The sequence below is a fragment of the Lipophrys pholis genome, assembly GCF_963383615.2.
Source record: "Lipophrys pholis genome assembly, chromosome: 22".
Classification (NCBI taxonomy): Eukaryota; Metazoa; Chordata; class Actinopteri; order Blenniiformes; family Blenniidae; genus Lipophrys; species Lipophrys pholis.
The window spans coordinates 613,748-641,247 of NC_137644.1; the positions used below are offsets into that span (position 1 = coordinate 613,748).

Here is a 27,500-nt window from a genome sequence, read left to right on the forward strand (position 1 = left end):
TTCTCTCTTTAAGATGTTTTGGCTGTTTTCAGAGTAAATAAAGAAACAAATCAGATCAAAACGTTGACTCATGTGTTTTATAGAGGAATCTTCAGTGAGACACACCGAGTGGCTGTCGGGGGAAAAACTTCAAACTCTACACATAAAACCCCCCAAGGCCAGAGCCTGTCTGAAGGTTTTACTTCAGTCTGAAACGTGTGTGGTATTTCATCTAGATATAATCACTGTTATATATACACTCATCCCCACCGGCTGTGGGAAGATCTGAAGCTGTGGTGAGGGTGTGGGATCTTAATGTGTAGATGTTGATGGGAGGAGGAGCAGTGAGGAGGAGTAGAGAGGAGGAGTAGAGAGGAGGAGTAGTGAGGAGGAGTAGAGGAGGAGTAGAGAGGAGGAGTAGTGAGGAGGAGTAGAGAGGAGGAGTAGAGAGGAGGAGTAGTGAGGAGGAGTAGAGAGGAGGAGTAGAGAGGAGGAGTAGTGAGGAGGAGTAGAGAGGAGGAGTAGTGAGGAGGAGTAGAGAGGAGGAGTAGAGAGGAGGAGTAGTGAGGAGGAGTAGAGAGGAGGAGTAGTGAGGAGGAGTAGAGAGGAGGAGTAGTGAGGAGGAGTAGAGAGGAGTAGAGAGGAGGAGTAGAGAGGAGTAGAGAGGAGGAGTAGTGAGGAGGAGTAGAGAGGAGGAGTAGAGAGGAGTAGAGAGGAGGAGTAGAGAGGAGGAGTAGTGAGGAGGAGTAGTGAGGAGGAGTAGAGAGGAGGAGTAGAGAGGAGGAGTAGTGAGGAGGAGTAGAGAGGAGGAGTAGTGAGGAGGAGTAGAGAGGAGTAGAGAGGAGGAGTAGAGAGGAGTAGTAGTGAGGAGGAGTAGTGAGGAGGAGTAGAGAGGAGTAGAGAGGAGGAGTAGAGAGGAGTAGTAGTGAGGAGGAGTAGTGAGGAGGAGTAGAGAGGAGGAGTAGTGAGGAGGAGTAGAGAGGAGTAGAGAGGAGGAGTGAGGAGTAGAGAGGAGGAGTAGAGAGGAGGAGTAGAGAGGAGGAGTAGTGAGGAGGAGTAGAGAGGAGGAGTAGTGAGGAGGAGTAGAGAGGAGTAGAGAGGAGGAGTAGAGAGGAGTAGTAGTGAGGAGGAGTAGTGAGGAGGAGTAGAGAGGAGTAGAGAGGAGGAGTAGAGAGGAGTAGTAGTGAGGAGGAGTAGTGAGGAGGAGTAGAGAGGAGGAGTAGTGAGGAGGAGTAGAGAGGAGTAGAGAGGAGGAGTAGAGAGGAGTAGTAGTGAGGAGGAGTAGAGAGGAGGAGTAGAGAGGAGTAGAGAGGAGGAGTAGAGAGGAGTAGAGAGGAGGAGTAGAGAGGAGGAGTAGTGAGGAGGAGTAGAGAGGAGGAGTAGAGAGGAGGAGTAGTGAGGAGGAGTAGAGAGGAGTAGAGAGGAGGAGTAGAGAGGAGGAGTAGTGAGGAGGAGTAGAGAGGAGGAGTAGAGAGGAGGAGTAGTGAGGAGGAGTAGAGAGGAGGAGTAGTGAGGAGGAGTAGTGAGGAGGAGTAGAGAGGAGGAGTAGTGAGGAGGAGTAGTGAGGAGGAGTAGAGAGGAGGAGTAGTGAGGAGGAGTAGAGAGGAGTAGAGGAGGAGTAGAGAGGAGTAGTGAGGAGGAGTAGTGAGGAGGAGTAGAGAGGAGGAGTAGTGAGGAGGAGTAGAGAGGAGTAGAGAGGAGTAGTAGTGAGGAGGAGTAGTGAGGAGGAGTAGTGAGGAGGAGTAGAGAGGAGGAGTAGAGAGGAGGAGTAGTGAGGAGGAGTAGAGAGGAGTAGTAGTGAGGAGGAGTAGTGAGGAGGAGTAGAGAGGAGGAGTAGTGAGGAGGAGTAGAGAGGAGTAGAGAGGAGGAGTAGAGAGGAGGAGTAGTGAGGAGGAGTAGAGAGGAGGAGTAGAGAGGAGGAGTAGAGAGGAGGAGTAGTGAGGAGGAGTAGAGAGGAGTAGAGAGGAGGAGTAGAGAGGAGTAGTAGTGAGGAGGAGTAGTGAGGAGGAGTAGAGAGGAGTAGAGAGGAGGAGTAGAGAGGAGGAGTAGTGAGGAGGAGTAGAGAGGAGGAGTAGAGAGGAGTAGAAGAGAGGAGGAGTAGAGAGGAGTAGAAGAGAGGAGGAGTAGTGAGGAGGAGTAGTGAGGAGGAGTAGAGAGGAGTAGAGAGGAGGAGTAGAGAGGAGTAGTGAGGAGGAGTAGAGAGGAGGAGTAGTGAGGAGGAGTAGAGAGGAGGAGTAGTGAGGAGGAGTAGTGAGGAGGAGTAGAGAGGAGGAGTAGAGAGGAGGAGTAGTGAGGAGGAGTAGTGAGGAGGAGTAGAGAGGAGGAGTAGTGGTGTTTGCATGTGTTTTCCCCGTGCACATGCTGTAGCCGCTCGACATGTTGGGAATCAATACACACACACACACACACACACACACACACACACACACACACACACACACACACACACACACAGAGGCAGTGGGAAAGTGTCCATAAGCAAAGAGGTCATTTCACTGTGTGAGGAGGAGGAGAAACTTCCTCCTCCGTCCTCCTCCGTCCTCCTCCCTCTTCTGTCCTTCTCCGTCCTCCTCCCTCTTCCGTCCTCCTCCGTCCTCCTCCCTCTTCTGTCCTCCTCCGTCCTCCTCATTTGTCCTCCTGCTGCGCTACGTGAGGATAAATATCCAGGGGACAAACTGAGACAAACATCTTTCGTCTCAACTGGATCAGAAATGAGGCAAAACGTCCTGGAAACAGACAACAGAGAAAGTTGAAGACGAGTTTGTGATCCTGACGTCCTGGCGTCTCTGATTTGTATCGTCGATGGTACTCCTGCTTCAGGACCGCCTGTGTGTGTGTGTGTGTGTGTGTGTGTGTGTGTGTGTGTGTGTGTGTGTGTGTGTGTGTGTGTGTGTGTGTGTGTGTGTGTGTGTGTGTGTGTCAGCACAGAGAATCAGAGACATATAGAGGTGGTGATGAGTGGGAGGGGCTGTGATGTTTTAACTTTCCCCTGAGGGGAGTCTTGCAGGATTAAAGGGCCAATGACTCCTCCAGGTGTGTCTGTCCTCCTCCCTCCTCCTCCCTCTTCCGTCCTCCTCCAGGTGTGTCTGTCCTCCTCCCTCCTCCTCCCTCTTCTGTCCTCCTCCAGGTGTGTCTGTCCTCCTCCCTCCTCCTCCCTCTTCTGTCCTCCTCCAGATGTGTCTGTCCTCCTCCCTCCTCCTCTCTCTTCCGTCCTCCTCCAGGTGTGTCTGGACGCCTGCCTCCTCCTCCCTCTTCTGTCCTCCTCCCTCCTCCTCCCTCTTCTGTCCTCCTCCAGGTGTGTCTGTCCTCCTCTCTCTTCCGTCCTCCTCCAGGTGTGTCTGGACGCCTGCCTCCTCCTCCCTCTTCTGTCCTCCTCCAGGTGTGTCTGTCCTCCTCCCTCCTCCTCCCTCTTCCGTCCTCCTCCAGGTGTGTCTGGACGCCTGCCTCCTCCTCCCTCTTCTGTCCTCCTCCCTCCTCCTGTCTTCCGTCCTCCTCCAGGTGTGTCTGTCCTCCTCCAGGTGTGTCTGGACGCCTGCCTCCTCCTCCCTCTTCTGTCCTCCTCCCTCCTCCTCCCTCTTCCGTCCTCCTCCAGGTGTGTCTGTCCTCCTCCCTCCTCCTCTCTCTTCCGTCCTCCTCCCTCCTCCTCCCTCTTCTGTCCTCCTCCAGATGTGTCTGTCCTCCTCCCTCCTCCTCCCTCTTCCGTCCTCCTCCAGGTGTGTCTGTCCTCCTCCCTCCTCCTCCCTCTTCTGTCCTCCTCCAGGTGTGTCTGTCCTCCTCCCTCCTCCTCCCTCTTCTGTCCTCCTCCAGATGTGTCTGTCCTCCTCCCTCCTCCTCTCTCTTCCGTCCTCCTCCAGGTGTGTCTGGACGCCTGCCTCCTCCTCCCTCTTCTGTCCTCCTCCCTCCTCCTCCCTCTTCTGTCCTCCTCCAGGTGTGTCTGTCCTCCTCTCTCTTCCGTCCTCCTCCAGGTGTGTCTGGACGCCTGCCTCCTCCTCCCTCTTCTGTCCTCCTCCAGGTGTGTCTGTCCTCCTCCCTCCTCCTCCCTCTTCCGTCCTCCTCCAGGTGTGTCTGGACGCCTGCCTCCTCCTCCCTCTTCTGTCCTCCTCCCTCCTCCTGTCTTCCGTCCTCCTCCAGGTGTGTCTGTCCTCCTCCAGGTGTGTCTGGACGCCTGCCTCCTCCTCCCTCTTCTGTCCTCCTCCCTCCTCCTCCCTCTTCCGTCCTCCTCCAGGTGTGTCTGTCCTCCTCCCTCCTCCTCTCTCTTCCGTCCTCCTCCCTCCTCCTCCCTCTTCTGTCCTCCTCCAGATGTGTCTGTCCTCCTCCCTCCTCCTCTCTCTTCCGTCCTCCTCCAGGTGTGTCTGGACGCCTGCCTCCTCCTCCCTCTTCTGTCCTCCTCCCTCTTCTGTCCTCCTCCAGGTGTGTCTGTCCTCCTCCCTCCTCCTCTCTCTTCCGTCCTCCTCCAGGTGTGTCTGGACGCCTGCCTCCTCCTCCCTCTTCTGTCCTCCTCCAGGTGTGTCTGTCCTCCTCCCTCCTCCTCCCTCTTCCGTCCTCCTCCAGGTGTGTCTGGACGCCTGCCTCCTCCTCCCTCTTCTGTCCTCCTCCCTCCTCCTGTCTTCCGTCCTCCTCCAGGTGTGTCTGTCCTCCTCCAGGTGTGTCTGGACGCCTGCCTCCTCCTCCCTCTTCTGTCCTCCTCCAGGTGTGTCTGTCCTCCTCCCTCCTCCTCTCTCTTCCGTCCTCCTCCCTCCTCCTCCCTCTTCTGTCCTCCTCCAGGTGTGTCCGTCCTCCTCCCTCCTCCTCTCTCTTCCGTCCTCCTCCCTCCTCCTCCCTCTTCCGTCCTCCTCCAGGTGTGTCTGTCCTCCTCCCTCCTCCTCTCTCTTCCGTCCTCCTCCCTCCTCCTCCCTCTTCTGTCCTCCTCCAGGTGTGTCCGTCCTCCTCCCTCCTCCTCCCTCTTCCGTCCTCCTCCAGGTGTGTCTGGACGCCTGCCTCCTCCTCCCTCTTCTGTCCTCCTCCCTCCTCCTCCCTCTTCCGTCCTCCTCCAGGTGTGTCTGTCCTCCTCCCTCCTCCTCTCTTCCGTTCTCCTCCAGGTGTGTCTGTCCTCCTCCCTCCTCCTCTCTTCCGTTCTCCTCCAGGTGTGTCTGTCCTCCTCCCTCTTCCGTCATCCTCCAGGTGTGTCTGTCCTCCTCCCTCCTCCTCTCTTCCGTCCTCCTCCAGGTGTGTCTGGACGCCTGCCTCCTCCTCCCTCTTCTGTCCTCCTCCCTCCTCCTCCCTCTTCCGTCCTCCTCCAGGTGTGTCTGTCCTCCTCCCTCCTCCCTCTTCTGTCCTCCTCCAGGTGTGTCTGTCCTCCTCCCTCCTCCTCTCTCTTCCATCCTCCTCCGGGTGTGTCTGTCCTCCTCCCTCTCCGTCCTCCTCCAGGTGTGTCTAGACGCCTGCCTCCTCCTCCCTCTTCTGTCCTCCTCCCTCCTCCTCCTCCCTCTTCTGTCCTCCTCCCTCCTCCGCCCTCTTCCGTCCTCCTCCAGGTGTGTCTGTCCTCCTCCCTCCTCCTCTCTCTTCCATCCTCCTCCAGGTGTGTCTGTCCTCCTCCCTCCTCCTCCCTCTCCGTCCTCCTCCAGGTGTGTCTGTCCTCCTCCCTCCTCCTCCCTCTTTTGTCCTCCTCCCTCCTCCTCCCTCTTCTGTCCTCCTCCAGGTGTGTCTGTCCTCCTCCCTCCTCCTCCCTCTTCTGTCCTCCTCCAGGTGTGTCTGTCCTCCTCCCTCCTCCTCCCTCTCTGTCCTCCTCCAGGTGTGTCTGTCCTCCTCCCTCCTCCTCCCTCTTCTGTCCTCCTCCAGGTGTGTCTGTCCTCCTCCCTCCTCCTCCCTCTTCTGTCCTCCTCCAGGTGTGTCTGTCCTCCTCCCTCCTCCTCCCTCTCTGTCCTCCTCCAGGTGTGTCTGTCCTCCTCCCTCCTCCTCCCTCTCCGTCCTCCTCCAGGTGTGTCTGGACGCCTGCCTCCTCAGCGTGTGGTCTGGTCTCTGATTCCCGTTCTGTTGTCCTTCCGCAGCACTTCTCCGAGCTCCTGGACGACCTTTCCCAGGATGCTTTGCTGGGCCAGCTGCTCAGTGACCCCTTCCTGTCCGGGGGCAGAGGTGCGGCAGAGGCCATGGAGGGGGAGGACGGTGGCGAGCTGTCCCCGTCGTCCCCGCTGCCGCCGCACATCACCGCCGAGCACAGCTACTCGCTGTGCGGAGACAGCCGGCCTCAGTCGCCACTGTCGCACCTGACCGGAGAGCAAGGCAGCGAAGCAGGTGAGATACCCGAGGAGGACAGCCCCCCCCAAAGTCTACATTCACACATCCAGGATTTCTGTCTGTCAGTCCCGGGAGGAGGGGCGTTTGATCTGTAATGACCTTTATTCATTGATCTTTGGATGTCGGCACTTCAATCGTGTCATTTCTCCACAAAGGTCAAAGGTCATCATCCGCTGCAATGCAGGAATTTCTTTCGTTTCCTCTGATGGATCCCGGTTCTGTGTGGTTCTGGCTGCGGCCCGGTCTGGTTTGGTGTTCCATGTTCTAATGACGGAGACACATTCATTTACTTTGTGGTCTCCTGCAGGAGAGTCGGACGGCGACTCCAGCGAGTGGCCGATGGAGCAGGAGGAAGCCATGGAGAGCCTCCTGTGTGAGACTCCCTCTCTCCTCCCCACCCTGTCTCTCTCTCTGGGCTCCAGCGACGGGCCCCCGGCCCCCGACGGCCCCCCTGCTGCCGCCGCCCCTGCTCCAGTCACCGTCAGCAGCAGCGGCAGCAACCCGGGGAAAGGTGTCAAGGTGAGAGAGCAGACAGAGTCTGGACCTCGGAGGGTTTTTATTTTGGTTTCTAACGCCAATGGCTTCCTGTTTGTAGATTAAAGAGGAGAATATCATCCCTCAGATTAAACTGGAGCCTCATGAAGTGGACCAGTTCCTCAATCTGTCGCCTAAAGGTCAGTTTGGTGCTGTGACACCCCCTGCTGGCTGTTTGTGTGAACTGAAAGGAAAAGCAACATCAGCTTTCTATACGCCGTGGCGTTCAGGTGAAATAAGCTCAAACAGCATTTGGCTGACTCATGTCTGACATCGCCTTTAGATATAGAGTTTGTTATTGTTGCATATCGTCTCACATCCCTAAAGGTTCATATCTTCTGTCATTAATTGAGCAGAGCTTGTTGTGCTTCAGGCCTGGAGACCCTGCAGATGCCCCCGACCCCCCCCAGCTCCCACAGCAGCGACTCGGAGGGCAGCCAGAGTCCGATCCACGCCCCGCCGGTCCTGTCCTGCCCCACCTCCCCCACCAGCCCCGCTCCATCACAGGCCGGCCTGAAGGTGGTGCCCCGCAGCGCGTCCTCCCTGTCCAACTCCCCGCTGCTCACCGCTGCTCACGTAAGCACAAGCAGCCTCCTGGTTCTCAGTTCACCACCAAATCACCCCAATGTAAGGAGGAGGACCTCAAACACTCCAGAATAAGATTAGTGATTTCTTACTCTTTAACTCATGTAAGGTAGGTTTGGTTCTCTATTTATTAATCCTTGTTGGGTGAATAAATATCGGTAGAACCATTATTTGCTTTAAACTGCATTTAGGTTTTAAAGGAAAATTTAAACAAGTTTTTTATCATTTTTTCTTATTTGAGTAATCTCCCCTCCAGAATGAATGAGTGACTCACTACTGCCACCTACAGCTCCAAACAGTCCTTTTACCTGATTCCATAAGAGAGTCCGTTACCTGGAGATTTAGTGGAAAAGGAAGCCTGGAAGCTGAGATGTTCTGTGACCCTGTTCTGCTCTTCATGTTTCTGGAAGTTCTGCAGTTTCTTTTGTTCATTTAAAAAACAAATAGTGTTAAAAGTGTTAAAAAATCAATAAATAAATGTTGGTGACCCGGTAGAATGATCTGCTAAACCAGGCCGGTGTGAGCTAACGAGCTCACACCGGCCTGGTTTGTCCTGTAATACCACTTTTTACCAGAAGGTGACCTAATGAGTCAGAACAGCTTTTTTCCAGTTTCCATTAGAGAAGAAGAGTTTTCTGCTCATTAACTTTGTGGGTGAATCTGGGATGTGAACTTCAAACCTTATTTCAGTGAGATGTTATACGCCTGCAGAAGCTGCAGGGCTCTGGGCCGCTCATGCTGACCGAGGAGGAGCGGCGCACCCTAGTGGCCGAAGGTTACCCGGTCCCCACCAAGCTGCCGCTCACCAAAGCCGAGGAGAAGGCGCTGAAGAAGATCCGCAGGAAGATCAAGAACAAGGTGGGAGGAGGAAGAAACACTCCAGCTGACCTGGGATCATCTGATCTGTTATTTAGACGTTTTGACTTCAAAATATCTAAACAAGCTTTGACTTCAGGTTTATTCAGAATCTCTTTATTCTCTTCTTCTATATGTTCTTTACTTTTATCCATGTATAACTTGCTTCCCATTTCAATCTGAGTGTTTTTAAATGTCATGTGTTTGATCTGCTTCAGATTTCAGCTCAGGAGAGCCGCAGGAAGAAGAAGGAGTACATGGACGCTCTGGAGAAGAAGTCAGTCTCTTCTTACATCTTCTTTCTTGATTTGAGTTCAAGTGAGAGTCACTAGAAACAAATCTCCTCATCCACCCGGCTTCCTGTTGAATTCTCTCCAGCTTGAATGAACAAATTCAAAGCCGTTGATCTGCTGGGTTTTTCATTTAAAGCTGCAGGCGCACGTTGTTTGGTCTCTGGTGTGTCGGAACCGTCGCTCGTCTTTAAAGTGACTGACTCTGCTTTCAGGTGGAACAGGAATGTCAAACTGTTGCTCCCAGTTTTAATTGGTTTAATATTCTCCAGGTAACTTTGGAGCAGATAAAAGATAATATGTGTAATTAAGTATAATTTCAACTCTTAAGTCATTTGAAGACTCGCAGCAAAAAATAACTGAAAGTTTTCTTCCCACAATGAAATAAAGTAAATGCAACTAGAGAACCAGTCAGACATAGTATTAAAGACATTTAGCAGTGTCATTTATAATCTTGCAGTTTTATCATTAAATGTTCTAATTTAATTTCCTTTTTGATTAGATTTTTGATCCTTATCTTTTATAATTCAACATTTTAATATATTTTAATCTACCGTTCATTGATGACTTTATTATTTATATTCTTTCACGCGTGTTTTTGTCCCCGCATGTCATTTCTTACTCTGGATTGTTGCATGCGTGTGTTTATATGTCTTACTACTCAGGAACTAATCAGTTTACAGACGTGTGTTTTTGCATTTGTTTATCTCGTCTCTTTCAGTCACTTGTGAAACACTGCGTTGTTTTTATTTATTAAAAACTGCTGTATGAATAATGTCCCCCGGCCAGCTCAGTAGGTAGAGCATGAGACTCTCTGTCTCAAGGTAGAGGGTTCATGTCCCCCGTCCAGCTCAGTAGGTAGAGCATGAGACTCTCTGTCTCAAGGTAGAGGGTTCATGTCCCCCGTCCAGCTCAGTAGGTAGAGCATGAGACTCTCTGTCTCAAGGTAGAGGGTTCATGTCCCCCGTCCAGCTCAGTAGGTAGAGCATGAGACTCTCAGTCTCAAGGTAGAGGGTTCATGTCCCCCGTCCAGCTCAGTAGGTAGAGCATGAGACTCTCTGTCTCAAGGTAGAGGGTTCATGTCCCCCGTCCAGCTCAGTAGGTAGAGCATGAGACTCTCAGTCTCTAGGTAGAGGGTTCATGTCCCCCGCCGGGCGCCACCTTCCTGTGGGCTCTCCACCTTCCTGTGAGCTCTCCACCTTCCTGTGGGCTCTCCACCTGTAGGAAGGTTCTTAATAGTGCCATGTGATCTGGGTGACGGTGCTCAGACTGACACCACCACCACCTGGAAACGGAGAAGAGGGAGAGGAGGGATGGAGGGATGGAGGGATGGAGGGAGGGATGGAGGGATGGATGGTTAAATATATTTTCAGTAAATGTGACTTGCAGTTCTCTCTCTGACCACAGGGTGGAAACTTGCTCCAATGAGAACAATGAACTCCGCAGGAAGGTGGAGACTCTGGAGTGTACCAACAAGTAAGAACAGCACACACACACACACACACACACACACACACACACACACACACACACACACACACACACACACACACACACACACACACACACACACACACACACACACACACACACAGTGAGACTGAAGTACTTTAGTAGGACTTTTGGCTCTGGATGTTTCATTATTGTCTTTATTTATTTATTTGCAAGCAAATATGTCATCTAGCCATTAAACCTCATCTTCAACTAATATTTAGTTTCTTCTAGTTCCAAATATAGTGTACTATGTATTTGGAACTTCAAAAGGGGCTGCAGAGTTTTCAAAGAATTACAGAGAACCTTCCAGATAGTGTCAGTCTGCAGCAGGAAAAGTCACTTGAACAAAGAAAGGAGTCATTATGAAATAACTCCACTGAATTAAAATTACATTTTTTATTAAGAATGTAAAATGTTTGTAATCTCATCGATCTGACTCCATAAGAAATAAACACATTGATTGACTCTGCACATGTTTTAGAAAGAAATGAAAATTAGACCACAACTACCAACATGTAAAAGCAATTTTATAGAAGAATATGCAAAATATGACTTTTCACTTGTTAAAGAAAGGAGCAAGAAGAATATTTGTATTGAGATGGAATTAGGTTAATAATAATAGAGATGATAATACTGAGCCCTTAGACAAATAAATACTGAAGTACAGATACCTGAAAAGTAGCATATCATCAGAAACACAGAGCAGGGCTTCATGTGTGTGTGTGTGTGTGTGTGTGTGTGTGTGTGTGTGTGTGTGTGTGTGTGTGTGTGTGTGTGTGTGTGTGTGTGTGTGTGTGTGTGTGTGTGTGTGTGTGTGTGTGTGTGTGCAGGTCTCTGCTGCAGCAGCTACAGTCTCTGCAGGCGGTTGTGGCAGGAAAAGTCCCCAAATCCTGCCGAGTGGCTGGAACCCAGACCTCCTCATGTCTAATGGTAGGTGTGTGTGTGTGTGTGTGTGTGTGTGTGTGTGTGTGTGTGTGTGTGTGTGTGTGTGTGTGTGTGCACGCACTTCCTAACTTGTTTCATCAGCTGCTTGTCATTTTGTGATTGATAATGAATTGCTGTGTGTCTGTCCTGTCCTGTCCTGTCCTGTCCTGTCCTGTCCTGTCCTGTCCTGTCCTGTCCTGTCCTGTCCTCGCCATCCCGCTGGGTTTGGTCTCTGCAGGTGGTGGTGTTGTGCTTCGCCCTGTTTCTTGGGAGTTTCTATCCGGGCAGCTTGACTTCTTGGTCCTCCGTCACTGAAACGGGACTCGCATCCAAACCGATGGCTGACAAAGAGTCCTACACGACCACAGGTACAGAACCACACTTTATATACACTGTACATACTGTATGTGTTCAACATGTACACACACACAGTAATGGGTTTAGTTTGGATCATGGTTCCTCGTGGCCCAGAAATGTCTTTAAAACAAAAACTGATTTCCTTTGCTGTGAATCAACACATTGAAAAGCAGTGGAAACAGGACCGAAGCCCTCTGATGTCTCCCCACTCCTGAATCATTAGTTTTCAGTTACAGAGCAGTGGAAGTCAGCACACACAGAGCCTGAGTAGAAGACCTGACCTTTCGCTCTACCGTCATACCTCCCACACACTCTGCAATGGAGACCAGATAGGACTTTCCTAAGAATCGAACTCAGTTCCCGTTCTGCGGAACAAACGTGTACTGGTGTGTGTTCATATGAGTGACCGTGGTACTTCAGTCCATCCAGACTTTATCTTTCCAGTGTTGAGGTCGCACAGCTTCAGTGCTCTTGAATAATGAGGAATGATTTCCTTCCAGTGAAGTCCAGGAGTCTGCTGTCCACTTTCGAGGACGAGCTGCCGCACGTCCTCGGACTGGGTGGCGAGTATCCTGAACAAACGGAGGACGCGCCCGCCGTCGTCATGGCAGCGTGGCGTCGCTCCGAGCAGCAGAAAGTCGAAGTGGAGTCCAGCAGGGTGGAGGCGTTTCCACCTTTCAGGAATAACGGCAACGACACGCAGACAACGAAAGAGCTGCTGCTGGACCTGCAGAGGTAAAGACGATGCAGGAGGAGCCTCAGATCTGTGATTGGGTTTGGTATCGGAGTAACAGCAGACACTAGCTTCAGGCTTCACTTTCTAAAATCTCCAAAGAGAACTGATAAGAACACTGAACAAGCCAACCCTGGGAGTTTCATCCACATTGCTACTGTCATACTTAGTATGGCCACCAGAGGTCACCATAAGTCCCAGACTGTGGTTGGTACCGATGTGGAGCCAGCTGCTGACAGAGCAGCGAACATTCAAACACTCAAAGGAAAAGCTGATTCTCTTTTTCTATTTGAGCAATTCCACTGACTGCTCCTCCATCTTCTGGCTGTGGCAGTAACTGGTACATACATATATATATACATATATATATCTTCGATATGGCTCCTCCCTGTGTCGCCCTAAGAACGTCTGCCGGTGAGCCGGTTGCTGTGGTCGTCACCATTTACCTTCTGGGTTTCTTTCAGGTCTCTGGAGCAGATTGCAAAGGAAAGCAGCAGTAAAGTGATCGAACTGGAGCGGACGGTCAACGAGACCTCCTGAGATCCATCTCACCCTCCACCTGCTCCCATTTCCCTAATATATGATGACCTTTGACCTTTCCCGCCCTCCGGAGCGCAGTTCAGTGTCCTGGAGCAAACCTCCCACTGCCGATTGTTTAAGGTCATTTTAACGCCATTTCTGCTTGGTGGGGAACACTGAGGGGGAGAATGAGGGTAACTAAGGGGGTAACTCAGGGGCACTGGCTGCCCTCACTTTTTGAAGGAAAGTTGCACTGAATAGTTTTAAGTTGTGATAACTTCAAACCAATCGAGTGAAAAATGTTGCGTGGGAATTAAATTAAAATATGACATGTGAGTGTTTGAACAGGACACTGACGAGGACCTCTGTATTTATATAAAACTTTTTTTGAGGGTTATTTTCTAAATTCTTATTGCTCTTTGTAGTTAAATGTTTTTATTTCATAATGCTTACAACCTGTTTTGATACTTGTGTTTAAACTTTAGGTTCTTATTTTATTATACTCTTTTTAAAGATGCATTTTTGTTCTTCGCTGCTGGTGGAAAGGTTAGTTTGGTGTTTCTGCTCTCATGGAGAAGTCTGACCACATTCTAATTAATACTTTAAAGTTAAGTTTGATGAACACAAATTGGCTTCTGTAAAATAAAAACAGTGCAAATCGTTCAGGGTGACTCATTTCACACCAACAACTGGAGGTTACCGGGTCAGCTGGCACCGCCCTCTTTTACACAATTAATCTAGACTGAAGTTCAACCTCAAGGAGAATCATTTCTCATTTCGGTCTTGCATGTTCTTCATGTGTACAAGTCAGAAGGTGATACTCACTCCTGCCCCCTGCAGTACTCTAATATTACTTAAGCCCCGTTTGAAGGAAGTTTTTTGTTAAACTTCTGCAACAAATTTCACTCTTTTGTGTAAAATCAGCAGAAAAAGCTGCAGACAGGACGTCTGGAGACAGGACGTCTGCAGATGTCCTGTCTCCAGACGTCCTGTGTGCAGATGTCCTGTGTGCAGACGTCCTGTGTGCAGACGTCCTGTCTCCAGATGTCCTGTGTGCAGACGTCCTGTGTGCAGACGTCCTGTCTCCAGACGTCCTGTGTGCAGACGTCCTGTCTCCAGTCGTCCTGTGTGCAGACGTCCTGTCTCCAGACGTCCTGTCTCCAGATGTCCTGTGTGCAGACGTCCTGTCTCCAGACGTCCTGTCTCCAGATGTCCTGTGTGCAGACGTCCTGTCTCCAGTCGTCCTGTGTGCAGACGTCCTGTCTCCAGACGTCCTGTCTCCAGACGTCCTGTGTTCAGTCGCTGGCATGAGGAGCTTCTTGCTTTAAATATTTCTTACTGCTTTTTATTTCTTTCCTGCTTCAGCATTTTCCAAAAAGTCTGTTTAGAACTAGAACAAAAAGGATCTATTTTTGTAAATAGGAGTTGTTGATAAGTAAATCTAAATGTGTCTCTTTAGTTTACAATCTGGATTTGATCCTGTAGATTATAGATTATGAACTTTTCCTGCAGGGTTAATCTGTTTATTTTCTTATTAATGTCTTAACATATTCTGACCACTTTAAGTTCAGTGCCATTCCCTTTTTTTTATTTAAATATGTTTTTTGAGCTTTTCAGACACGTGATTTTATTTTCATTTTATAAACTACCACACCGAGTGTGTCCTTCATTTTCAAGCTTCACAAATCAGCACTTATGTCAGATTGATGTTGCGTCTGTCTGTTCACCGGCTGCAAACCGTAGATTTCTCAGAAAAGTTTGGTTGCAAACACCGATTTGATTCACCTTTTACCTAAAAACATCACCTGAAAGCAACAGCCAGTAGAAAAGGTCTTTTCCCCACAAATCTTCACGTGTCTTCGTTGTTCCTGTTCCCGGTCGGCTTTCTGTCTTCTGGCTATAATATTAATAAAGTATTTTCACTAGTAAAAGCATCATTTCTTGTGACTGTGTGGTTTTGTGAATCTAAACCTGCTCAAATGAAGCTCCTGTCAGGAAGCAGATGTTCTGACCAGTTCACCGGGTACGTCTGGAGGTACCTGCTCACCTGGGAGTCAGGTCTGAGGGTTTCTTTTTAGTTGTGGACTCTGGGTGAAGGCCGAGGACAGAGCAGTGTGTAGATGGATAAATATTACCTCGGAGTGTTTAAATGGATTACCTCTGTATGCCTGCTAGAAATCAGTAAAGGAGCTTCACAGACACTTTGAGGTGTTGATGAGTCAGGAAGCACGTTGATGAACGTTGATGACTCTTCGGCCAGCATTGATGATTAATGCCATCTGGTTGGAGGGCAGCTGGTTCCTCTCTCTGAGGAGTTTACATGTTCTCTCTGAGGAGTTTACATGTTCTCTCTGAGGAGTTTACATGTTCTCTCTCTGAGGAGTTTACATGTTCTCTCTCTCTGAGGAGTTTACATGTTCTCTCTCTCTGAGGAGTTTACATGTTCTCTCTGAGGAGTTTACATGTTCTCTCTGAGGAGTTTACATGTTCTCTCTGAGGAGTTTACATGTTCTCTCTCTGAGGAGTTTACATGTTCTCTCTCTCTGAGGAGTTTACATGTTCTCTCTCTCTGAGGAGTTTACATGTTCTTTCTCTGAGGAGTTTACATGTTCTCTCTCTCTGAGGAGTTTACATGTTCTCTCTCTCTGAGGAGTTTACATGTTCTCTCTCTGAGGAGTTTACATGTTCTCTCTCTGAGGAGTTTACATGTTCTCTCTGAGGAGTTTACATGTTCTCTCTGAGGAGTTTACATGTTCTCTCTCTCTGAGGAGTTTACATGTTCTCTCTCTCTGAGGAGTTTACATGTTCTCTCTGAGGAGTTTACATGTTCTCTCTCTGAGGAGTTTACATGTTCTCTCTCTCTGAGGAGTTTACATGTTCTCTCTGAGGAGTTTACATGTTCTCTCTCTCTGAGGAGTTTACATGTTCTCTCTCTCTGAGGAGTTTACATGTTCTCTCTGAGGAGTTTACATGTTCTCTCTCTGAGGAGTTTACATGTTCTCTCTCTGAGGAGTTTACATGTTCTCTCTCTCTGAGGAGTTTACATGTTCTCTCTCTGTGAGGAGTTTACATGTTCTCTCTCTGAGGAGTTTACATGTTCTCTCTCTCTGAGGAGTTTACATGTTCTCTCTGAGGAGTTTACATGTTCTCTCTGAGGAGTTTACATGTTCTCTCTCTCTGAGGAGTTTACATGTTCTCTCTCTGAGGAGTTTACATGTTCTCTCTCTCTGAGGAGTTTACATGTTCTCTCTGAAGAGTTTACATGTTCTCTCTCTGTGAGGAGTTTACATGTTCTCTCTCTCTGAGGAGTTTACATGTTCTCTCTCTGAGGAGTTTACATGTTCTCTCTCTCTGAGGAGTTTACATGTTCTCTCTCTCTGAGGAGTTTACATGTTCTCTCTCTGAGGAGTTTACATGTTCTCTCTCTCTGAGGAGTTTACATGTTCTTTCTCTGAGGAGTTTACATGTTCTCTCTCTGAGGAGTTTACATGTTCTCTCTCTGTGAGGAGTTTACATGTTCTTTCTCTGAGGAGTTTACATGTTCTCTCTCTGAGGAGTTTACATGTTCTCTCTCTCTGAGGAGTTTACATGTTCTCTCTCTGAGGAGTTTACATGTTCTCTCTCTCTGAGGAGTTTACATGTTCTCTCTCTGAGGAGTTTACATGTTCTCTCTCTGAGGAGTTTACATGTTCTCTCTCTCTGAGGAGTTTACATGTTCTTTCTCTGAGGAGTTTACATGTTCTCTCTCTGAGGAGTTTACATGTTCTCTCTCTGTGAGGAGTTTACATGTTCTTTCTCTGAGGAGTTTACATGTTCTCTCTCTCTGAGGAGTTTACATGTTCTCTCTCTGAGGAGTTTACATGTTCTCTCTCTCTGAGGAGTTTACATGTTCTTTCTCTGAGGAGTTTACATGTTCTCTCTCTGAGGAGTTTACATGTTCTCTCTCTCTGAGGAGTTTACATGTTCTCTCTCTCTGAGGAGTTTACATGTTCTCTCTCTGAGGAGTTTACATGTTCTCTCTCTGTGAGGAGTTTACATGTTCTTTCTCTGAGGAGTTTACATGTTCTCTCTCTCCGAGGAGTTTACATGTTCTCTCTCTGAGGAGTTTACATGTTCTCTCTCTCTGAGGTGTTTACATGTTCTCTCTCTGAGGAGTTTACATGTTCTCTCTCTCTGAGGTGTTTACATGTTCTCTCTCTGAGGAGTTTACATGTTCTCTCTCTCTGAGGAGTTTACATGTTCTCTCTCTGAGGAGTTTACATGTTCTCTCTCTGTGAGGAGTTTACATGTTCTCTGTGAGGAGTTTACATGTTCTCTCTCTCTGAGGAGTTTACATGTTCTCTCTCTCTGAGGAGTTTACATGTTCTCTCTGAGGAGTTTACATGTTCTCTCTCTGAGGAGCTCTCTCTGAGGAGTTTACATGTTCTCTCTCTCTGAGGAGTTTACATGTTCTCTCTCTGAGGAGTTTACATGTTCTCTCTCTCTGAGGAGTTTACATGTTCTCTCTGAAGAGTTTACATGTTCTCTCTCTGTGAGGAGTTTACATGTTCTCTCTCTCTGAGGAGTTTACATGTTCTCTCTCTGAAGAGTTTACATGTTCTCTCTCTGTGAGGAGTTTACATGTTCTCTCTCTCTCTGAGGAGTTTACATGTTCTCTCTCTCTGAGGAGTTTACATGTTCTCTCTCTGAGGAGTTTACATGTTCTCTCTCTCTGAGGAGTTTACATGTTCTCTCTCTGAGGAGTTTACATGTTCTCTCTCTCTGAGGAGTTTACATGTTCTCTCTCTGAGGAGTTTACATGTTCTCTCTCTCTGAGGAGTTTACATGTTCTCTCTCTGAGGAGTTTACATGTTCTCTCTCTGAGGAGTTTACATGTTCTCTCTCTCTGAGGAGTTTACATGTTCTTTCTCTGAGGAGTTTACATGTTCTCTCTCTGAGGAGTTTACATGTTCTCTCTCTGTGAGGAGTTTACATGTTCTTTCTCTGAGGAGTTTACATGTTCTCTCTCTCTGAGGAGTTTACATGTTCTCTCTCTGAGGAGTTTACATGTTCTTTCTCTGAGGAGTTTACATGTTCTCTCTCTGAGGAGTTTACATGTTCTCTCTCTGAGGAGTTTACATGTTCTCTCTCTCTGAGGAGTTTACATGTTCTTTCTCTGAGGAGTTTACATGTTCTCTCTCTGAGGAGTTTACATGTTCTCTCTCTGTGAGGAGTTTACATGTTCTTTCTCTGAGGAGTTTACATGTTCTCTCTCTCTGAGGAGTTTACATGTTCTCTCTCTGTGAGGAGTTTACATGTTCTCTGTGAGGAGTTTACATGTTCTCTCTCTGTGAGGAGTTTACACGTTCTCTCTCTGTGAGGAGTTTACATGTTCTCTCTCTGTGAGGAGTTTACATGTTCTCTCTCTGAGGAGTTTACATGCTCTCTCTCTGTGAGGAGTTTACATGTTCTCTCTGAGGAGTTTACATGTTCTCTCTCTGAGGAGTTTACATGTTCTCTCTCTGAGGAGTTTACATGTTCTCTCTCTGTGAGGAGTTTACATGTTCTCTCTCTGAGGAGTTTACATGTTCTCTCTCTCTGAGGAGTTTACATGTTCTTTCTCTGTGAGGAGTTTACATGTTCTCTCTCTGTGAGGAGTTTACATGTTCTCTCTCTGAGGAGTTTACATGTTCTCTCTCTGTGAGGAGTTTACATGTTCTCTGTGAGGAGTTTACATGTTCTCTCTCTCTGAGGAGTTTACATGTTCTCTCTCTGAGGAGTTTACATGTTCTCTCTCTGTGAGGAGTTTACATGTTCTCTCTCTGAGGAGTTTACATGTTCTCTCTGTGAGGAGTTTACATGTTCGTTCTCTCTGAGGAGTTTACATGTTCTCTCTCTGAGGAGTTTACATGTTCTCTCTCTGAAGAGTTTACATGTTCTCTCTGAGGAGTTTACATGTTCTCTCTCTGTGAGGAGTTTACATGTTCTCTCTCTCTGAGGAGTTTACATGTTCTCTCTCTGATGAGTTTACATGTTCTCTCTCTGTGAGGAGTTTACATGTTCTCTCTCTCTGAGGAGTTTGTATGTTCTCTCTCTGAGGAGTTTACATGTTCTCTCTCTGTGAGGAGTTTACATGTTCTCTCTCTGAGGAGTTGACATGTTCTCTCTCTGTGAGGAGTTTACATGTTCTCTCTCTGAGGAGTTTACATGTTCTCTCTCTGTGAGGAGTTTACATGTTCTCTCTGAGGAGTTTACATGTTCTCTCTCTGTGAGGAGTTTACATGTTCTCTCTCTGTGGGGAGTTTACATGTTCTCTCTCTGAGGAGTTTACATGTTCTCTCTCTGTGAGGAGTTTACATGTTCTCTCTGAGGAGTTTACATGTTCTCTCTCTGTGAGGAGTTTACATGTTCTCTCTCTGTGGGGAGTTTACATGTTCTCTCTCTGAGGAGTTTACATGTTCTCTCTCTGAGGAGTTTACATGTTCTCTCTCTGTGAGGAGTTTACATGTTCTCTCTCTGAGGAGTTTACATGTTCTCTCTGAGGAGTTTACATGTTCTCTCTCTGAGGAGTTTACATGTTCTCTCTCTGTGAGGAGTTTACATGTTCTCTCTGAGGAGTTTACATGTTCTCTCTCTGTGAGGAGTTTACATGTTCTCTCTCTGTGGGGAGTTTACATGTTCTCTCTCTGAGGAGTTTACATGTTCTCTCTCTGAGGAGTTTACATGTTCTCTCTCTGTGAGGAGTTTACATGTTCTCTCTCTGAGGAGTTTACATGTTCTCTCTCTGTGAGGAGTTTACATGTTCTCTCTCTGAGGAGTTTACATGTTCTCTCTGAGGAGTTTACATGTTCTCTCTCTGTGAGGAGTTTGCATGTTCTCTCTCTCTGAGGAGTTTACACGTTCTCTCTCTGTGAGGAGTTTACATGTTCTCTCTCTGTGAGGAGTTTACATGTTCTCTCTCTGTGAGGAGTTTACATGTTCTCTCTCTGTGAGGAGTTTACACGTTCTCTCTCTGTGAGGAGTTTACATGTTCTCTCTCTGAGGAGTTTACATGTTCTCTCTCTGTGAGGAGTTTACATGTTCTCTCTCTGAGGAGTTTACATGCTCTCTCTCTGTGAGGAGTTTACATGTTCTCTCTGAGGAGTTTACATGTTCTCTCTCTGAGGAGTTTACATGTTCTCTCTGAGGAGTTTACATGTTCTCTCTCTGTGAGGAGTTTACATGTTCTCTCTCTGTGAGGAGTTTACATGTTCTCTCTCTGAGGAGTTTACATGTTCTCTCTCTGTGAGGAGTTTACATGTTCTCTCTGAGGAGTTTACATGTTCTCTCTCTGAGGAGTTTACATGTTCTCTCTGAGGAGTTTACATGTTCTCTCTGAGAGCACAATCACTACTACCAGCTGCTATTTGTGACGACTCGCTCCCGTTCAGCAGCAGCCAATCAGCTGTGAGCTTCTAAATGACTTTGTTAGTGAGGCTTCAGGCTTCAGGCTTCAGGCTTCAGGCGCCATGAGACATCACAACCACAGCCTGGAGAGGAATATACACTGTACTGCATGCAATACACACTGAATGGTGGGGGAGGGGCAGCTTCCTCTCTCCCTCCCTCCTTTATCTGCCTGCTCGCTGCTCCTTGTCTTGTATTTGTCAGATTCCAGTAGAGCCTCTCTCCAAACTGAAGTTCTGGATCTGATCAGCTGGTCTCAGTCCACCACAGTTTCCTCAATAAGAATCAGAACCCTCCTGTCCTGTCGCAAACTTTGCTGCTGGATTGACGTTGGACTCCTGGAGGGGTTGGAGGACCGTGTGTCTGTCCATTCTTTCCATCTAGAAAGTGGAAGACCTCTACATAATTGGAGTTATGATAACAGGCATGCTGCTGACTGGAGCTGGAGGTTTTCTGATCTATGGCAAAGTTTGGAGGACGCTGGACGCTGCATTGGGACGGCTGCCAGGCCTGAGGGACAGTTCAGAGCTCTTCACACTCAGACTCAGGACATGAAGGAACTCACAGTAAGCAGGATGGAATCCAACTTGGAGACGTTGTCAGGCCGGCTCGAAAGTTGACCACTCGGCTGGACGCTCAGGGCCACCATATTGGATATATTGGACACAAAACGGAGAGACGGAGGATTGATTGAAAACAACTTATCACAGATGGACTCCCCCAGACAGCCAGTCTAGGCTGCTTTGTTTATCTCATTTCTCCTGGAGGCTTGTGTAGAAGGACGCTCTGACCCTCCTCCTCATGTCCTCACCCCGCTTAACCTGGAACTTTGTCTCTGAATCAGAACTAGCCAAGGTTGTTTCACGCCATCAGACGCCAGACTGGTCTGTACAGAAGTGAAGGACCAGGCCTAACCCCCCCGAAGATGGAGGCTGATAGACTGACATTGAAGTGAGCGTTCAAACATTTGTTGAAAAGACACTGCCACCTAGTGGCTTCAGAAAATACAGAGTGGTTTGTGAAGTTTCATTTGGTACACTTTGTACAGGGACGTCTCACAAACTGAGAACATCATGGACATGTTGACTATTTGTTGTCAGTCATTTCAGAAAGTCAAACCCAGAGATGATGGAGGCTCAGGACACAGAGTGAAATAGTTCAAGCCTTTATTTCTTGAGATGATGATGATGATGTCCTACAGAGTGAAAACCCAAAATTCAGTTTCTCAGAAAATGAGAATCTTGTGTAAAAGTTGAGTTTTGTAAAGTCCTGGTGTCTCACCCTCATCAGCTGATGAAGTCCAAACCCCTGCAAAGGTTCCCTGAGCCTTTAAATGTCTCAGTCTGGGTCAGGAGGGGACACAATCATGGGGAAGACTGCTGACTGGACAGATGTCCAGAGGACAGTCATTGACACCGTCCACTGAAGGTCCTTGCTGAAGAAGCTGCTTGTTCACAGAGTGCTGGATCCATCATGTCCAGAGAAGGTGGAGTGGGAGGAAAAGGTGCAGCAGCAAAAGGGAGGAGCGCAGCCTGGAGAGGACTGTCCAGCAAAATACTGGACAAGGACGGACTGAGGCTGGAGTCAGTGCAGCCTGGAGAGGACTGTCCAGCAAAATACTGGACAAGGACGGACTGAGGCTGGAGTCAGCGCATCAAGAGCCTCTAGGGACAGACCAGTCCTAGACATGGGATCCTAATGTGTCTTCCTGGGGTCAAGACACTCCTGAACAAGAGACCAGGTCAGAAGAGTCTCACCTGGACTGTGGAGGACAAGAACTGGACTGTTGCTCAGTGGTCCAACGTCCTTTTGTCACAGGAAAGAACATTTTGATCTCATTTGGAACTCCAGGTCCCAGAGGGTGGAGGAAGAGTGGACTCCAGGTCCCAGAGGGTGGAGGAAGAGTGGACTCCAGGTCCCAGAGGGTGGAGGAAGAGTGAACTCCAGGTCCCAGAGGGTGGAGGAAGAGTGGACTCCAGGTCCCAGAGGGTGGAGGAAGAGAGGAGAGGCTCAGAATCCACCTTGCTTGAGGTCCAGAGTGAAGTGTCCTCAGTCTGTGATGATTTGTGCTGCCATGTCCTCTGCTGCTGTCCCTCCACTGGGTCTTCTGAAGTCCACAGTCCAGGCAGCGTCCAGCAGGAACCTTTAGAGCTCTTCATGCTTCCTCCTGCTGACGAGCTTTATGGAGATGCTGAGTTCATGTTCCAGCAGGACTTGTTACCTGCCCACACTGCCAGAGGTACCAAAGGTACCAGAAGCTGCTTCAGTGACCCTGGTGGTACTGTGCTGGACTGGCCAGCAGAACCCCAGAGACAATCTCTGGCTATTGTCCAGAGGACGGTGAGAGACACCAGATGACCTGAAGGCTGCTATCAAAGCTACCTGGGCTTCAGTCCACCTGAGCAGTACCACAGGTTGATGGCCTCCAGGCCACGCCCCTAAGACACAGTACTTCATGGTAAAGGAGCAACCAGGTATAGAGGGAAGAGAGATGAACAGACTTTATCAAACCCTACAGTTTGGTTCAAATATCCTTTTTCTCATTTTGGGTTTTCTCTCTCTGTAAGTCATCATCATCAACATTTCAAGAATTAAAGGCTGAAATATTTCACTGTCCTGAGCCTCCATCATCTCTGGGTTTGACTTTCTGAAATGACTGACAACAAATAGTCAACATTTTCATGATATTCTAATATTTTGAGATGTTCCTGTATTTCCTCTTTGTCTCTAAGCTTTTTGTTCTTTAATTGGGCAAAAACACATTTTCTTCAAACCCGCAACCTAAGCATTTTAACATTGAGCCTCTACAGTCGGAGTTGACTATCCGATCACATGACATTCTGTCATAAATTTTGGAAAATTAAACAGCTTTAATCATTAAATACGTGTTTCTATATTTTTCATATGTCAAAAAACCCCACATATTTAGTTAATTAACTTGTTCATCAAAAATAATTTGTAAAGAAAAACACATTCCTTCGAGCCGGATTTGAACCAGCGACCTAAGGATTTCAGCGTAACGCCTCTACAGTCCTCCGCTCTACCAACTGAGCTATCGAAGGTAGTGGGGAATCACATGTGAAAGTTCCTTTTTATCCAACAGAGGGCGCTCTTGTAATTTGGATATAGCTCAACGTGAGCTTCTTTAAACCACTTTAGCTCCTTCCCGGCGCAGGGAGCTCGTACAACGGACTCTTGTGGTCGTTGTTGTGCACCCCCACGTTCATGCCCACTGTGTGGATGAGGAACTCCGCCACGTCCCGGTGTCCGTGTGTGGAGGCGGAGTGCAGCACCGTGTCCCCGGAGCAGCCGTAATATTCACACCGGACGGTCGCTGCGCCGCCTCCGGCCGCCTGGTGTTGGCTGCTGCTGCAGAGAGGACAAGTGTCCCTGACAGAACTTCACTAAATGTCTGCGTCCATGCTGGGAGGAGGTGAGGAGAAACAGTCACCTCATCACACTGTTATTAAGAAGACATGCTGGAAACATGTTTACCTCTTCATCCTGTAGTGGGCCTAATTAGATGGCCAACTAATACCATTCACTGGAACGTCTCCCTCTGCATGCGCCAGTGAAATAGCTAAGGCAATTCTTTTCAGATAAAAAAAGCTTTTTATCCCAGAAACAAATGAAAAAACTGCCATAAATCTGCGTAGGAGGCACTTCTATCTAAGTCTATTAGACAATTCGACACATTGCACTATTTCAAATGCTGTTCTCTTGTGCGAAATATATACTATTCATTAATTCTGAGCAATAACAACAGTCTGTAGTGCATTTCCAATTACTACCAACATTTGTGAAATACTGTCACAGTTATTATCTTCATTTTATATTACTGTTGCTGTTGTTTTAGTGTGTGTGCTGTTGTGTGTTGTGATGCTCTAACAGAATGTCATTGTATTTATGACAATGACAATAAAGTATTTGAATCTTGAATCTTTTTCATACTTTTTTGTTGTTGTTTGTATTCTTTTCCTTTGCTGTTTTATTTACTGTCCACTTGTTGCTGCTACAATTCCCCCTTTGTAGGACAAATAAATCATCTTTTACTTTTAGCGCTACACAATACAATGCAAATTCACCAACCTTAGCAGTATATATATTCAAAGGCTGTCTCAATTGCAATGACTTATGTTTCCATGTTGTATTCTATACTTTTATGTTGTGTAAAAAAATACTTTATTTTACTTGATTATTTCAACATCAAGGCAACATCATAGGCAACTGATCAAACAAGCACAAAAGCTGTAGGCATGCATGTTTTCATAAAGTATTAAAGAACATTTAATCCTGGGTAAATTTGTGTCCATTGCACAAGACATCAATGTGATATACTGGAGCGTTTGTCAAGTGCAATTCATATTGAAATCACAACACTCAACAATAGTATCAGTATTGCATGTTTAAAGAATATAGTGCAGACCTATGTTTGTGACATTTGTTCACCTAATTTAAAAAAAATCTAAATCTATTTGATGTTAACTTTCTTCAGTGGAGTACACTGACATGTGTGGCAGTGGATTAAACCACTAATATATTAAAACGTTCTTGTTCTTAAATTTCAATATAAAATACTATAAAGTAGATTTTAATATCATTTGACTTTATTAAATTATTTTTAGGCAAACAAAATATAGTTCAACTTGTACATAACACATTTTACGCACCTAAAAAGACTAAAAAACTATTATACTATGAAAAGCACTTTGAAATTAAGTATGTATTTTTCAGATTTATTTAAAAGGTAAATCACAAAGATAGTGGCGCTAGTTACGTTTGTACCAGGGTTAGGTTTTTGTTGTCCACACAGAGCTATATCACAGCAAAGGACTGTGGGAAATGTAGTTTTATAGCGACATGCGCTCAAAAGTTCTGAATGTTCTGAATCGCCACAAAAAGCTTTTTTTTAAATAAGAGTTCAGTGTTTGTATAGAGATGATAACAGGTAAGGATAACCAGAGCATAGTGTGTGTATTCCACCCTGTGTGATATTCATACCGACTTTTTCTCAGATTGTGGTAAAGAAACTAAAGAAGAAAAGACAAGACAGGAAACTCGTCTCAATCTTCTGCTGATACTTTGTGAAATAAATGAACAGATATTATCTAATTTTCTATAAAAGACAAGAGAATAGTAAAGGTGGTGCCCAAGATGAGTCACATCTGGAGGAGGAAGAGGAGGAAGAGGGAATGAGAAGGGGAGGAAGAGAAGGAGAAGGTAGAGAGGAGGAGAAGGAGGTAGAGAGAAGGAGGAGAAGGTAGAGAGAAGAGGAGGAGAAGGTAGAGAGGAGAAGAGGAGGAGAAGGAGGTAGAGAGAAAGAGGAAAAGGCAGAGAGGAGAACGAGGTAGAGAGAAGAAGGAGAAAGTAGAGAGGAGGAAGAAATGAGGAAGAGGAGGTTAAGGAGGAGGGGGAATAGAGGAAGAGGTAGAGGGAGGGAAAGGAGGAGGAGAGAGAGAAAGAAGAGGGAGAAGAGAAAAGCTTGTCGGTCTCAGTCTCAGTGGTTTTACAACATGGTTGATAATCTGGAATAAATCTGTGTTTTTGCTGGTGAGTAAATCTAATCTCTCTCTTTCTCTCTCTTTTTCTCTTTCTCTTTCTTTCTCTCTCTCTCTCTCTCTCTCTCTCTCTCTCTCTCTCTCTGTTTTAAAAGATCATCAGCCCACATTAAAAGGTAGAGGACGTTAGAAGGAAGAGAGCAGAGACACACCCCCTCCTTACTATCTGCCTAAAGTCCACATGAGTTTAAATAATGGTCTTGGTGTTCTCCAGTCCAGACGGGCTCTTCTGGGTCTGGTTCCAGTTTGGTTGTGACGGCAGACAAAAGAACTTTGTGTTCTGTCACAGACAGAAACATGGACCCTCCTCAGGAACCTTCTCATCCTTCTTTCTCTCTGGAAACTCAACGCAGCGAGCTTTAGTAGAGTTTAGATGCAATTTACCGCATTCCTGTAATCTGGTTTGATTTATGGAGGGGTGTGTGTGTGTGTGTGTGTGTGTGTGTGTGTGTGTGTGTGTGTGTGTGTGTGTGTGTGTGTGTGTGTGTGTGTGTTGGGGGGGGGTACCAGTGGGGGTCTGGATCCTCTGTGGAAGTTTACTCTCTGTGAAGAAACCCTCTGTGACATGTTCCAGTTACCCTCCCCCGCTGAGATAATTTGGTTTAAAATGATAAAATGAGCTCCACATGGCTCTTCCCTCTGGACAGACTGGATCTCACACTGAGCAGCTCCACATGGCTCTTCCCTCTGGACAGACTGGATCTCACACTGAGCAGCTCCACATGGCTCTTCCCTCTGGACAGACTGGATCTCACACTGAGCAGCTCCACATGGCTCTTCCCTCTGGACAGACTGGATCTCACACTGAGCAGCTCCACATGGCTCTTCCCTCTGGACAGACTGGATCTCACACTGAGCAGCTCCACTTGAAGAGTCCAGTGTGGAGGAGCTGCAGGACTCTGTTCTGATGCCCATCACCTGCAGGAAACACACCAGGATGAAGGTTTATGGAGCTTAAAGATGAACTGATGCTGGAATGTGTCAGGGAAGTTAGAGAAATGTTTCATTAAGCTGCTGCTCCGGGGAACAAGGAAGTGGACCAGAGTCCTGAAACCTGGAGCCTCGGTGTGCTGGTGCTGCTCACTTCCTCCTGCCACCAGTCACAGCCAACATGGACTTTGATAGAAAACCAGCGTGGTGAGTGAGGTGGTCACAACAATCACTAATATGTGATCCTTTAAATGAGCCGAGCTCGTGGAGATTGGTCAAAAACAACAACAAACTAAAACACCTTGAAGGTCTTCATACATGATCCCTGAAGACAAACATGATCAATACTAAAATATCAAGAATTCCAGTTTCTGGATCGATCCTCATTTTCATCACAGTTAAAAGTCGTTGCTCTATTTAGGTCCTATTTTCTTTCTTCTTCAGGTCTGACTATTGAAGATAAATAAATCTTCTCCCTCTCCAGGTGGTGGGGGTGTCAGTCTGAGCACCGTCACCCAGATCACATTGACCCATTAACAACCTTCCTGCAGGTGGAGAGCCCACAGGAAGGTGGAGAGCTCACAGGAAGGTGGAGAGCCCACAGGAAGGTGGAGAGCCCTCAGGAAGGTGGAGAGCTCACAGGAAGGTGGAGAGCTCACAGGAAGGTAGAGAGCCCACAGGAAGGTAGAGAGCTCACAGGAAGGTAGAGAGCCCACAGGAAGGTGGAGAGCCCACAGGAAGGTAGAGAGCCCACAGGAAGGTGGAGAGCCCACAGGAAGTTGGCGCCCGGCGTGGGACATGAACCCTCTACCTAGAGACTGAGAGTCTGACGCTCTACCAGCTGAGCTGGACGGGGGCCAGATGTAGACTAAGAAAAACATATTTTTAACAGCTTTAATATGAATTAAATACATTTGTCTCCTTTCTGATACAACAGAAGTTTGGTTACCTTCACACATTGTGCACAAAGTTGTGGTATTGCCTCACTATTTTATCAATATTGTATTGTATTATATTGTATATGTGTTGTGTCGTATTGCATCT

General features: G+C 47.3%; 2 protein-coding genes across 5 annotated transcripts in view; both read left to right on the top strand.

Moving 5' to 3' along the window:
- creb3l2 (cAMP responsive element binding protein 3-like 2) overlaps positions 1-13,204 on the top strand; it is a 37,654-nt gene extending 24,450 nt beyond the window's left edge. Inside the window, exons 2-12 of the mRNA XM_080492583.1 lie at positions 6,006-6,249; positions 6,560-6,771; positions 6,848-6,926; positions 7,160-7,362; positions 8,083-8,229; positions 8,445-8,503; positions 9,924-9,992; positions 10,841-10,940; positions 11,173-11,302; positions 11,792-12,026; positions 12,489-13,204. Of these exons, the coding sequence (XP_080348709.1) occupies positions 6,006-6,249; positions 6,560-6,771; positions 6,848-6,926; positions 7,160-7,362; positions 8,083-8,229; positions 8,445-8,503; positions 9,924-9,992; positions 10,841-10,940; positions 11,173-11,302; positions 11,792-12,026; positions 12,489-12,564 (1,554 nt within the window). The 3' untranslated portion in view covers positions 12,565-13,204. The remainder of the gene's footprint in view (positions 1-6,005; positions 6,250-6,559; positions 6,772-6,847; positions 6,927-7,159; positions 7,363-8,082; positions 8,230-8,444; positions 8,504-9,923; positions 9,993-10,840; positions 10,941-11,172; positions 11,303-11,791; positions 12,027-12,488) is intronic.
- An 11,958-nt stretch (positions 13,205-25,162) lies between these two features.
- The window catches only part of glt8d2 (glycosyltransferase 8 domain containing 2), a 19,416-nt gene continuing 17,078 nt past the window's right edge, over positions 25,163-27,500 (top strand). Inside the window, exon 1 of one of the 4 annotated variants that reach the window (XM_080491663.1) lies at positions 25,163-25,518. The gene's annotated coding sequence lies outside the window, so the exon portion shown is untranslated. The remainder of the gene's footprint in view (positions 25,519-27,500) is intronic. The other 3 variants (XM_080491665.1, XM_080491666.1, XM_080491664.1) reach the window with 3 other exon arrangements.